This window comes from Amborella trichopoda, chromosome 11, assembly GCF_054954075.1.
Source record: "Amborella trichopoda isolate Santa Cruz 75 chromosome 11, AtrichopodaSantaCruz75HAP2 v2.0, whole genome shotgun sequence".
Classification (NCBI taxonomy): Eukaryota; Viridiplantae; Streptophyta; class Magnoliopsida; order Amborellales; family Amborellaceae; genus Amborella; species Amborella trichopoda.
The window spans coordinates 35,795,084-35,807,964 of NC_142346.1; the positions used below are offsets into that span (position 1 = coordinate 35,795,084).

Here is a 12,881-nt window from a genome sequence, read left to right on the forward strand (position 1 = left end):
TAAAACAATAAATTTTAAGTCTTAAAAAATGTATCTTGTAATACATTATTTAGACCACTTATTTTCAAGATTTTTGAATGTATTTACAACATTTTTGGGGCTTTCAATTTGATTATAAGAGTTTAAAATAAACGCTTAGGCCATGATAAGAGGTTTTAGTACAAAAAATACATCATTTTGTAATACATTATCGAGACTATCCATTTTCAAAATTCTCTACTGCTTATAAATCTACTAGATTTATACTATTTTCAGAGCTTTAAATTTCATTATCAGGGTGACTATTAGACCATGATAAAAGTTTTAATACCGAAAATACATTTTTTGATGAGATTTGAGTGTTGCACCTTATAGTGATTGTTTAAGGTTCATACCTTATACAAACCTCACCCTTTAGTACGGTCTCCCTATAAAACATGTTTCAAATATATTTTTTAGATCCAAAATTTTAGGGTTTGATAATCTCAACTATGATAGTGATCTAAATTTGAAGTTATTTTTTTAAAAAAACACAAATATTAATTTTTTAAACTTCTTTCTTCACTCCATTAACTTTTGTGGATGTAGCATTTTTGGATATCAATCGTAGAGATGACGTTATAGACGATGACCGCATGGTAATAAGTGAATTGGCTTACTCACCAAAACCGTGTGCAAATGTACAAAATCCAGAACAACAGAGAAAAAAAAACAAACAAAAGACCCAAACAAATTTAAAATAGTTCAATAGAAAATCACTAATTTCATTTTCTGGTTGGCCTTTCATTATTAACAAACCAGGCGTGCACTCTAAGAATTCTCTCTGATCAAAAGAAAAAAATAAACTGTTTTTTTTAGAGAAAACAGTAGAAAAAGACTGTAGGTATGATTGTAAAGCGATATTGTACCCAAACAATAATATTAAAGCAATAATAAATGTAATTACAGATAATAAATGGCAGATAATCTGATACAAGGGCGGGAATAAGGGAGCCCATGTTTGAAAATGGAGGCAGCAAATAAAAGGAGAAATCAGAAAAAAGGAAGGAGAAGTTGAAAAAGTGAGACTCATTCAACCCATGGGTCACATGGGGCTGTAACGCCAGCAGGTGTGAGACAGAGAGAGCACTCATTTCATTGTTCCTTCTATCTTTTTCTCTTTGGTTGGTTTTTTTTTTTTTTTTTATTTCTTTTAAATATTGGTATTTCTTACTTAGATCAGCTAACAATACCTCCAGTTCCATTTTTTGATTTTGGGGTTTTTTGATATTGATAGTGGTGGGTTTTGATGTAATGGGTCCCTCTAAAAGTTGCTGTAAATGTAGTTTTGTAAATTAATGTGCATTTTATTGTGAGGAAAATGGGTTAAAAGTACTCTTGTAAATTATTTTGCATTTTTGTTTGAGGAAAATGGGTCTTGATTCAATGCATTGTGGGGGCTCTTTTTCATGTTTTAATGAGGGTTTTTGCAGCTGCTGCACTTTTGTTTGTTTAAACTTTGAGGTCATTGTTGATAAAAGCGTCCCCCTTATTTGCATTTTTCTGATGTTTTTCTAAAGGAAAAGTAATTTTTTTTTCCTTCATGTCGATTGGTTTTGGGGAAATGTTTCCCCACGTCATGGTCCCCTCCCATCGCTTCCTGTTTTCTTTGATACATATGAGGTTAATGCAATTGGCTCGTTACTCTTTTAGGGCATTACCAAATGGAAAATGTGGTTTTGATAAATTTTTGCTTCTTCTTCTCTGATATCCAGAGCTTTTGATTTTGGTGGTTAACACATGCTTTTGTTGCTTGTCTTTTGATGACCATAGAAGAATGGTTGTGGTTTGAACAGATGTAGTAGCTGTGATAATTGATGCAAGCTTTGAATGGTTGGAATAAAATATGGAGAAAAGGAGCTGGCTTTGGAAGAGGAAGTCTTCTGATAAAACTCCTGCGGATACCGAGAGTTCGGGCTCCTTATCTTCTCACTCTGAAAGATTTTCTGATGAGCAGGTAAACCAGTTACTGCAATGGCCTGTAAATTTCTACTTATTGCAGCTACTGTATGTCTTTGTTTTATTTATTTTTCTCATTATTTTTTCCTGTGAAATACATGAAAAACTTCATTTCCTGTGTATTTGGTGAGTAGTGAGAGGAAGCATTTTATCAGAATCTGGATTTAGATTATCCTGAGTGCATTATGTACTGGTGTTTTGGGTCTTTTTCTTTGATAACCTTTAGCACTATACGCAATTGCTTTTTTTGGACTAACATATGGGAAGATGTTTGAATGATCCATATTTCTAACCACTAACAGAAATCTAAAAGTTGAAAAAAAAACTGTGCCCCAATCACCTAATTGAAGCACGGAAATATAGGGCTTAGTTTCCCTTTTTTTGTAGATATACGGGATTCAGGTTACCATTCCATTTAACTTCTCTTGATGCTTGTGAAAGGATGCAAATTCTGGAGCTTGAATACGTTCACTGCACGCAGGCCAACAAACTTTAATGCATTTTCCTAATGACCCAAGATGGCATGTTGGGAATTTTCTGTACCATCATATTGAGATATAATATTAAGCTAGAGTTACCTTCTATTGCATTGCATTACGTTCCTCTATCATTGTGTATATGGTTTGTACCTCACATTTTGTGTTCGGTATAAAATCTTTATATGTTTGTTATAATCATGTGCTGTGGCGTACCATACATGTCATCTAATTGATTCTTTTGAGTTATTGTAAGGGAGCAAGTGAGTAGACAATTTGTTTCAGACCAAGGTTTATTGAAGGGCCAATGTTGTGGTTTCCTATAATGTCCATTTTATATGAACCGGCCAATAATTGCTTTTAAAGATTAGCATGTGAAATCTGAGCATGGGGATTTTTTTTAATCGAGCATTGAAAAGTTAATTCATACGGCAGTCCTCTCGTATTTTAGTTGATCTCTTGTTTCGTCTTCATTCATATTGGCTCTTGATTGTGTAATTTGACTTGTATATTTGTAACTTTGAAATTTGGATGCTTGTATGGAACTCATTGTTATGTACTTCATTTTTGAGCATTAAATGAATGTATGGCACTTTCGCAGATAAAAAGAACTTAGTATCAATAAGTTATGTAGTTTTTTCATCAATATACCCAACTTTTTCTACTGATTTTTCCATATCCTGACATCAGTATTTTTAGTTATTAGTCATTTTGTAGATGTTTTAAATGCTTTTTAAGCTGGAATCTGCCTGACTAACCTAAGCCTTCTCGGCCTGGCCCATGGCCGAGTTTGAAGCTGACTCCTGCTTTTTAAACACTGAAGAAAAGTGATAACATGAATTTCTATAGCTATGCATAGCTTGTTTCTCAGACGTTGCTAACAATGTGGCATGCATAGCCTTGCTTAGAGGTTGTTGCTTTACGAGAGATATTGATTGTTCTATGATAGGTGGTTGTTGTGCTGTACCTATTTCTTAGTGGGATCTACTTGTATTATAAATTCACTTCATGACATACTGATTGGTGTTGCACTTTTTATGTTCAAATACACAAAGGGGTCTTACATTGATAGTTTGTCAGCAATTTCCAGTATTTGAATTCCATTAGTTCTAGTTTTCGTTTCCTTTTTAAGAAAATGAAAAGTGATAGAGTCCATTATTTGAATTCCATTATTTGAATTCCATTAGTTCTAGTTTTCGTTCCATTAGTTCTAGAGGTGCAATTTGCAAGGCACATTGTTCCATGCTTGAGTCCATGGATATGTTCCTCATTTTAAATTATGTGCATATATTATATGGGTTTTTTTTTCTGCAGCAGGAACTCTGCGTGAGGAAAACAATGGATAAGATATCTGTCTGCACCTACAAAAATCAGAAGTACCAAAAAAATTCTCTTAGCATGTCCTTTTGGAGAAGTTATTGTGTTCACTTCCTTTGCACACCTTCATGTGTGAATCCTTAGAAAGTTTTCAGTAATTCCCTAACAGGTTTCTTTACAACTTGTTAACTAGAAAACACAACTTGTCCACAATGTTGGAGCCCTTTCATAAACCAATGTATATGGGACTCCTCTTTGCTGTAGGCATCCAAATTTGAATATTCCCCATCTTGACTCAGTTTGTCCTATAAAGAGCTTTAGTAGCACTTTCTTGCATGACCCCATCTTTTCTGGATGGTTCCTTGATCAACTTGATAAACAGCTAGAACCACATTTGAAGAAAGTGGTGGTAGCTTCTACATTTTCTCTAGTTATTTTGCATAAAGGTGCGGCAGCAGCAGTGCCTATTACCTTTATTACATATTTCAGTTATTTGGTGCACAATTCCAGAATGTTTAATTGCTGCTAGCCTTTAAAATTTTGTTGCAAGAATATGAGTAAACGTCAATCTTCCATGATAGTGAAGGGGAATATTCTTCAGGAATATGGGCATCTTACATTATTATGCTGTACATATTCCCTGATGAACTGTATAAAAAAGAGAGCATGATATTGTAAAAAAATGCAGTCTTCTTAATGCATTTGCTGACATTGTGCTTGGAGACATGCGATGTGCATATGCGTCTTTAATTCTTTACCAGCATCAGCTGTTTGCCCTTTTCTCTTTGTTTGCAAATCAGCAAAGTTTTCTTGTGAAGGCCTTTAGGTGTATGAGCCATCCTTGTGTTGATGGATTTTAGAGATGTCGCCTATCTTCAATGTTCGCATCAATATATTCAACATCATAAGTATTTGATGCTATGATACATTTTGCAAAATGTTACCTTTTTTTAGATGAATTAGTGGTCTATTTAGTACTTAGATTCGTAGATGCTTATGTTGAAACGCAACACTTAATGTTGCAACCTTGTAGTTAATCTGTTGCAGGACATGCACCTTGTACAGTCTTTGTGCATAGTTTAACATGAGGTTATCGAATTACATGTAATGGTAACTCACATTGAGATAAGTGCTTGCATTCTATTAATTCTAAATTTACTTTTATGTGATACGAGATTGTTATAGTCATGGCAATGTATAGAACTTAAAGGACTAAGAGAGTAAAGTGTAGTTGCTATTGGGGCAAGGTTTCTTAAGTTTTAATATAAGATTCACAAGTGTCATGTACTTGAGATTAATGTGAGATTGTGTATTTGACATTCCCTTAGCAAATTTCATTAATCGCTTCCTACGAGGAAGGGCTTGAATAAAATGTTTGTTTGGTGAAGCTTTTTAGAAAAGTAGTAAGCTATGACACCCAAACTTGTGTTACACCAACTAATGGTGAAAGTTATGGTTTTATTGTGACATCGTGATTATAAAAATAAGATTTGTTTAAAAGTGAAGGGATGATAGTAAAGGATTTTAATGATCTTGGCTTTCAAAAATTGGAATCTTACTAAGAAAATATCTCTTAGTGTCCATTTCTCATAGTTGGTTTCCTTCTGGAAATTGCTTTTTGGTAGATCTGCCTAGTTGCATATGTTGTGTTATTGGATGATAGATACTCGATTCCAAGTGCTATAAAATAACAAATTCGTAGGAGGTGAAGGCTTGTTTCCCGAGTGAGACATTACAGGAGATTGATCTGGATCAGCATTTCTGCTACTCTTTTCTTTATATAAATCGTTTCATTCCATTGATATGTGTATGTCTAGAAGCGACAAACGTTTTCTAATGTATGGATTTAATTAGATTGTCCTAATCTCACATCGCTTAAATGGTTGATTCCTTGATTTGTTAATTGTTATTTATAACATGATTATTGTATAAAAAATTATGTTGGATGAATTATCATCATCATCTAAGCTTTATCCCAACTATTTGGAGTCGGTTCCACGAATATTATTCTGCTATTCCTCTCTATCGAGGGTCATACCTCAATTAAGCCATATCTCTTCTCACTACTTCCATCCATATCCTTTTGGACGTTCTCCTTGACCTTCTAGAGCTTTCTACTTGAACCAAATGGTGTTGTTCTAGGTTAATATTGCACATGGCTAGGCTACCTTAGTCTACTTTCTATCGCTTATTGGAGCTCCCCCTAAGTTCTCTCATATCTTTTCTCACTACTTTCATCCATATCCTTTTAGACCTTTTCCTTGACCTTTTAGAGCTTTGTACTTGAACCAAATGGTGTTGTTCTAGGTTAATATTGCACATGGCCAGGCTACCTTAGTCTACTTTCTATTCGTCTATTGGAGCCCCCCCTAAGTTCCCTTTGATGTATTCATTCTGAATTCTTTCTTTTCTTGTCATACCACTCATCTATCTCACGATCCTTATCTCCGCTACACTTCTTCTATGAATTTGTTTTGTCTTGACCGCCCAACATTCCACTCATAAAGCATAGCTGGTCTTACAGCTGTCTATAGAACTTCCGCTTTAGTTTCATTGGTGTACAGCGATCACATAAGACTTTGGAAACTCATCTCCACTTCGTTCACCTAGCTCTAATTCTATGTGTGGTATCTTCCTCAATCTCTCTATTCTCATGGATTATTGACCCAAGATGTTGAAAATAATCTCTATTAGGTACTTCTTGGCTATCAATATTAACTAAAATTCCTCGTTTCTACTTCTATTATTACTAAGGGTGCAGTTTGTATAGAGATTAGGCTCTAGACAATTAAATTAGAGCCTACTTTCAAATAGTGTCAAGAAATGTGTTTTCAATATTGAAAGCCTTTGTGATAGCCTTAAAATATAGTTTTATATTTATCTTTGTGATAGCCTTAAAATTTGCATTCCATATATTCTGTCTTAGTCCGGCTAATTTAAAAACTCTTTCATTCCAGAGCATCCCTCCAAATTTCTAACTTTGCGTTGATACCATCTCTGGTCTTATTAATCAAAGTTGTCATATGGAGACAACGTACACCATAGTATCTCATCCTGTAGATGCCTAGTTAACTTGTCCATAATCAAAACAAAGAGATATGAGCTCAACACGGACACCTGATGTAGACCTACTGTCACCAATGTTTTAAAAAACAGTCCGCCTGGTGCCTTGGCGACCTGGATCAAAAATCCGCATGCCTAGGCGGGCGGCCAGGGCCGTAAGGCCTTTTTTGTTTTCTTAAACCACTCAAAAGGGCAAAAGGCATCATTTTGACCCCCAAGGTTGTATAAAAATGTTATGGGGTTTATTTTTAACCCCCAAAGTAAAAAAAGAAGAAGAAAAAACCCTCAATATATTAAAGCCCCCAAAGTGAAAAAACTACAGGCGCTCGAGGTTTTGGGTGCCCCCCTAGGCGTTGGGCGCTGGGTGCTAGGTAGGCCACCTCAAGGCTGCCTAGCGTTTTTTGAAACCTTGACTGTCACTAAGAATTCACTTCTCTCTCCACTAGTTGTCGTTACACTAGTCAACGCTTCCTCTTCCATATCTCTCATCTATACATCCTTTAAAGACTTTTCTTTTCCAACATCGACCAAGTTAAGTCCATAGTACCCTTCCATGTGCTTATCTAAATCAATAAAGACCATGTGGATGCCTTTTTTCTTCTTTCTGAACTTCTCAATCAATTGCCTAAATAAGAAAATAGCTGCAATCATTGACCTCTTTGGTATAAAATAGAATTGGTTTTCTGATACACTCATTTCACGTTCCCACAGCTTCATAGTGTGGCTCATATGTTTGATGCCTTATAGTTCGTACAATTCTATGTCTTTTATTTTATTTTAAATAGGTATCGCTATACTTTCTCCATTTCTCTGACATTTTCTTTGTTCTCAAAGTCTTGTTGAATAACTTGGTCAGCCAGGATATGCCAATATCTCTTGCACTTCCAGACCTCTATTGGGATACTATTTGTTGCTAAAGCCGTTCCTCTCTTCATCTTTTTCAAAGCTTCTTTTACCTGAGATATCCAAATACTATGAATGTATCTATGACATCCAAACCTCATTTATGTCCAAGGTTCCGGTTAATTCTGCATTCCCATAGTGGTTGTTTTTTAAAAAAATTTGAAAATATAAATGACTGCAATCCTTCTTGCTGGTATGCGAATGCCCATGTCCATTGGGAATAGTGGCATCCTGAAGATATTGTTCCATTGTTACTAATCTAACATATGACATGGGGCTTACAATGTTTGATGATTAGAAATAAAAAATTGCAGCCTTATATGTGTGCTTTCCAATCTTTGTATCTCCATTAGATCTAATTACTGGTTTTGAATGTGGATTTGGCCTATGACTCAAGTGAGATGCCCTGAGCTTCTTGTATCTTTTTAATCATAGCCCTTTTGGGTGGGAAATCATTATTTTTGAATGGCATATTGAATCAAGAGAGTCGTGTTGGTACCTACCCCTTTGAAGAGTAGCCTGAGCTCATTGTCAGGACTTTTTGTTATTATTTTTACTGTCCTGACTCATTTTTGTTTAGGTTTTGTACATGATTATTATACTTGTATATACAATTCGTAATCAATGAAAAATATTAATATTAAAAAAAAAGAAGCAGGAGGTATTGCGTCCTTCGCCTTTTCATGCTCAGACGAAGGATGAGGGGCATGAAACCAATGAGAGTGTAAAGGCTTTAAGTGAGAAGTTATCAGCTGCTCTCTTGAACATCAGTGCTAAAGAGGACTTGGTCAATCAACATGCCAAAGTTGCAGAAGAGGCTGTATCAGGTACCCCCTATTCTTCCGTTCATCTTTCATTCCTAAGAACTCCAGCAAAGACAGAAAGCTAGTGCTAATTGATTGTTTGAAGTTGGTACAAGAAAAACCGATTTTCCAAAATTTTGCTTGTGTGACCCAATGAATTCTTTCCCTATGTATTATCTAATGAATTTCTGATGAAAAAAGGAACGATCTTAGAGTTATTGGAGATAAAATAATGAAAATTCACTTTTTTCTTTTCCTTTTTGTGAGAAACAATTTTTTATTTGATATTAAGAATTTTATTGTGCCTCAATAAGGGTTGCATTTGTTGTCTCTGCATTTTTTACATTATTTTTTACCAATTTTAGAGACTTTTGATTTTTGATTTTTAATTTTTTTTTTTTGCCATATGCTGATGATTTATGTTTTCAATTCCCAAGGATAATTCTATATGTTGTTTTTCTGCAAAAAAGGTTGGGAGAAGGCTGAAAATGAAGCTGCAACCTTGAAACAACAACTTGATGCAGCAACCCTACAAAACTCAGCCCTCGAAGAGAGAGTGAGCCATCTCGATGGCGCCCTCAAGGAGTGTGTAAGGCAGTTACGTCAAGCACGTGAAGAGAGGGAGCAAGCCATCCATGAAGCTGTTATCAAGAAAACCAGGGACTTGGATCTCACCAAATTTGAGCTAGAGGCTCAAATAGCTCATCTCAAGTCACAACTATCAAGAACTGAACCATCCCCTAATGCTAACCCTAGCCTTCAAGCCAAGCTTGATCAAGCTGAGAGAGACCGAGACTTAAGCACCCAAGCAGCTGAAATGGCAAGCAAGCAACATTTAGAGAGCATAAAGAAGGTCGCAAGGCTAGAAGCTGAATGTAGAAGACTTCGGGCCCAGGTCCACAAGGCCTCGTGGGCCCCACCGGTTTCGTCCCCAAAGGTTGGTGTTGAGTCCATTGCCGATAGCTACTCGGAGTCCAATGATGGCGAGCCAAGTGCATCGGGCTCTTGGGCCTCGGCCCTTATAGCCGAGCTCGACCAGTTTGGGAAGGAGAAGAGCTCGGGGACCTCAGGCTTGGGGTTGGGCCTTAATATCTCAAATGTTGGGCCTAGAGATCTCGATCTTATGGACGATTTCCTTGAGATGGAGAAGCTTGCTTCAATGTCGGCCGCTCACGGTGGGGCCCATGATTCCTCAGGTCCTCCACTCATGGGTTCAGTTGGCCCTACAAAGCCTGAAGTTGACTCCTTGTCGGAGAGGGTTAAAGGCTTAGAGGAGGAGGTTGAAAGGCTTAAGAGTGAGAAAAGTGAATTAGAGAAGGCTTTGGCTGAAGCAGAAGAGAGGGTTGAGGTTTTGAGAATGCAGCTTTTGGAGGCAGAGAATGAGTTAACGAGCCTGCGAGCTCAATTGGGCTCAGCTAATGAGTTGAGGCAGGCTGCCAAGCTCGAGTTGGAGGTGGCAGGTGCGAGGAGATCAGAGGCTGAGGAGAGGCTGGAGGCTTTGAACAAGGAGATAGGGGAGTTGTATGAGAGGGTGGATTCATTGGAGTTGAGGCTTGAGGAAGAAAGGGTGTTTTCAGCTGGGGTTGAGGCGAAATGCAGGCAACTTGAGGAGGAGCTGAAGAAGAGGAATCGAGATGCTGAACTCTCGACGCTTGTAAGCTCCAATGGGAGTTTGAAAATAAAACAGGTCAGATATTTTCTTTTTGATCTTTTAAGTTTCTTTTCTTCTGTTGTGGCCTTGTGGGATATATCATGCCTAAAGTGGTCCATGTTGTCTGCACACACACACACACACACACACGTGCAGACACACAAAGAGAGCAAGAGAGAGAGAAATGGTAAACCTTGAAGGCACTTGTGAACCTTGAGTTTGTGGGTTCTAATCCAGTGTACCACATGAAAAACTATAGGGAGAGAGTGGTGACTTTCAATTGTTAAGACGGTTACGAAGTTGTCGTTCGCACAAAGGAAAAACTGCTGTATCTCTGTAGATTATTGTCAAAGAAGACATCAGTGGGTTGATCATCTTACTATATTTGATGCGAAGATCGCAAATTCTCTAGGGTGATACAGCACTACCTAACAAATGGCGTTGCATTTAGTGAGAGCAAACCATAAGATCCGAGTTCTATTTCTCACTATATTCTTGTCTTTTTCTCTTCCTTGTTTGTTCTTTTGGTTTGAAACCATGCAGGAAAAGGAGCTTGCAGTGGCGGCTGGGAAGCTCGCAGAGTGTCAAAAAACGATAGCCTCACTTGGGAGGCAGCTAAAAGCATTGGCAACAGTTGATGACTTCATGTTTGATGCTGGGAAGCCTGAGTTCTCTGATGTAGACCCCAACTTGCCGTCCAACAATGGCAGCTCAGACCTACCCATTATCAACGATGGGGAGTCTCCACCTTCTTCATCTTCCTCATCTTCTTCAGCAAATGATTCATCAGAGAAAACTCGAAATGGGTTTGGAAGGCTTTTCTCTAGAAACCGAAGTGGCCCTCGAAATGAAAAATCGTAGTGTGTGCTTAATGCCAAATTATGTTGGCAGACACATTGTTTTATTCCCATGAAGGGAGCAAAAGTACAAAGAGAAAAAGAAATGAAATGAAGAACCATTTTTCGCAAAGATGGCAGCTATTTTGGATGCCACCTTGTAGCCATGACATGGGTTTTTACAAAATTCTTAATTTTGGAATTGACATATTGCAAAGGAAAAGGAGGAAGAATAATCCCAACACCAAATTATATGTGCCCATCAAAAGTTTTGAGATGTGGATTTTACCAACCTATGTTGAGGTTCAGATGCTTAAACATTAAATTGAACATATTATAAAGTGTACATTTTAAACATGAAATCTGAGAGTAAAAGCGACAGCTGTGTCCTTTTTGTTGTCTTATGACAGTAGAATAAGAATAGGGCTGTGTTTGGGAAGGTTTGTTTGCATTGAAGGCCCAATACGGATACACGATTTGCGTGTTATGTGATCTTGCAAGCACTGAACGTGGCATGGCCATGTTTAATGGTAGGAAAGAAGAAATTTAGTCTTTTCGTTCCTGTTGTACTTTATGCAGTGGGGTGCTGCATTAATAGCTTAAGGGGATTTGAAACTGTTAATGAATGATTCCTAAAGTAAGTGAAAATGTCAGATTCCTCCGTCAAGGGATGTAGTGACAGATGCGTATGCTATGGCATTAAGGTTTTATGCTGGCATTAAGACTTCTATTTATATCATCAGATCCACTGCACTTAAGAAGATGTGGCGGGGCTTTCTCGTATTTTGTTTCCATTTTGGATGGAGCAGGTCAGCTGGTTTCCTTGATCCTTGGGTCTATTGTAATGGGAAAGCATGAATATCAATCTCAAAGTTGTTGAAATTTGACGATCTCGTCTTCATGGGAAGTGTAGATACCGAACTCTCTTAGCCATCCAATTCAATGATAACATCAGATCTTGATGCAGCACGCCCAAGTTCGAATCCTGACCTGTAGTAGACAATTTTGGAATAAAATGAGATGAAAATGCAGTTATGTAACTTACGCAACATGTACTGAGCATACACATGATTTGGAAGGGTTAACGTACATGAGATTTGCTGAGCATACACATGATTTGGAAGTGTTAATCATTCGAAAGCTCTACCATACCACCTTTAGTATACAAATATGCGAAAGCTTTCTATATACCACTAGGTAAGGTGTGTTGGGCGGGGTCAGCACCCCTATCCAAAAATATCCAAAAAAGTTGCCCAGGAGCTATAGACAAAAATACAAGAGACTACTCAAGACTGAGTGTCCAAAAAATTCCAGTGTGGCGGTGGTGGGCTCCATCTTTAGCAAGTATATCTGCCTCAGTGTTGGATTCTTGTCAAGTATGCCGCCATATCCCTGCAAATATGAGTAATTTCTTCGTATACCTGGGCGAGAGGATAAGGGGGAGAGGACAAGGTGAGGAGCTTGAGGCCCAAATAATATGCCACTCCTCTCCTGGCCATCCGATCTAAAGGTGGAGTTCATTCTTTGTGATGGATAGTTGAGAAGAACCATTGCATTTGCACGTCTCCTTCGGAGCAGGATAGTCCACCATCACAATGAAAATGGACATTGGTGGATTATAAAAGCTATCCTCCCCTTGACTCCACGTGCAATTGGGAGTCGCCAATTAGATTGGTAATAGGTAGAGAGGTAGAAGTTACTCCCATGAGTTTAGAATTAATACGAGAGCTATGTAAATGGATAAGGATTTTGGAAATCCTTGATTGATACTTATTTTGAATAAAATGTAGGATGAATCCTATTGATATTAGGATAAGGATTTGAGCAGGTAAATTTAAATAAGTTTTTTATTGAG

At 37.4% G+C, this 12,881-nt stretch overlaps 1 protein-coding gene across 13 annotated transcripts; it reads left to right on the forward strand.

Annotated features, from left to right (window-relative positions):
* Nucleotides 1-1,031: 1,031 nt before the first annotated feature.
* LOC18436729 (filament-like plant protein 3) lies at nucleotides 1,032-11,159 on the forward strand. Of its 13 annotated transcripts, none has more exons than XM_088851382.1 (5): nucleotides 1,032-1,641; nucleotides 1,815-1,975; nucleotides 8,395-8,563; nucleotides 9,010-10,226; nucleotides 10,734-11,159. In XM_088851382.1, exons 2-5 carry the CDS (start codon nucleotides 1,865-1,867, stop codon nucleotides 11,049-11,051), a joined length of 1,815 nt encoding a protein of 604 aa, XP_088707508.1. In that variant the 5' UTR covers nucleotides 1,032-1,641; nucleotides 1,815-1,864; the 3' UTR covers nucleotides 11,052-11,159. The 13 variants fall into 13 exon arrangements, with proteins under 13 accessions (XP_088707508.1, XP_020524468.1, XP_088707511.1 ...); XM_020668809.2 differs by having other exon boundaries at nucleotides 1,032-1,142; nucleotides 1,792-1,975; nucleotides 8,389-8,563; XM_088851385.1 differs by having other exon boundaries at nucleotides 1,032-1,142; nucleotides 1,792-1,975.
* Nucleotides 11,160-12,881: the final 1,722 nt, after the last annotated feature.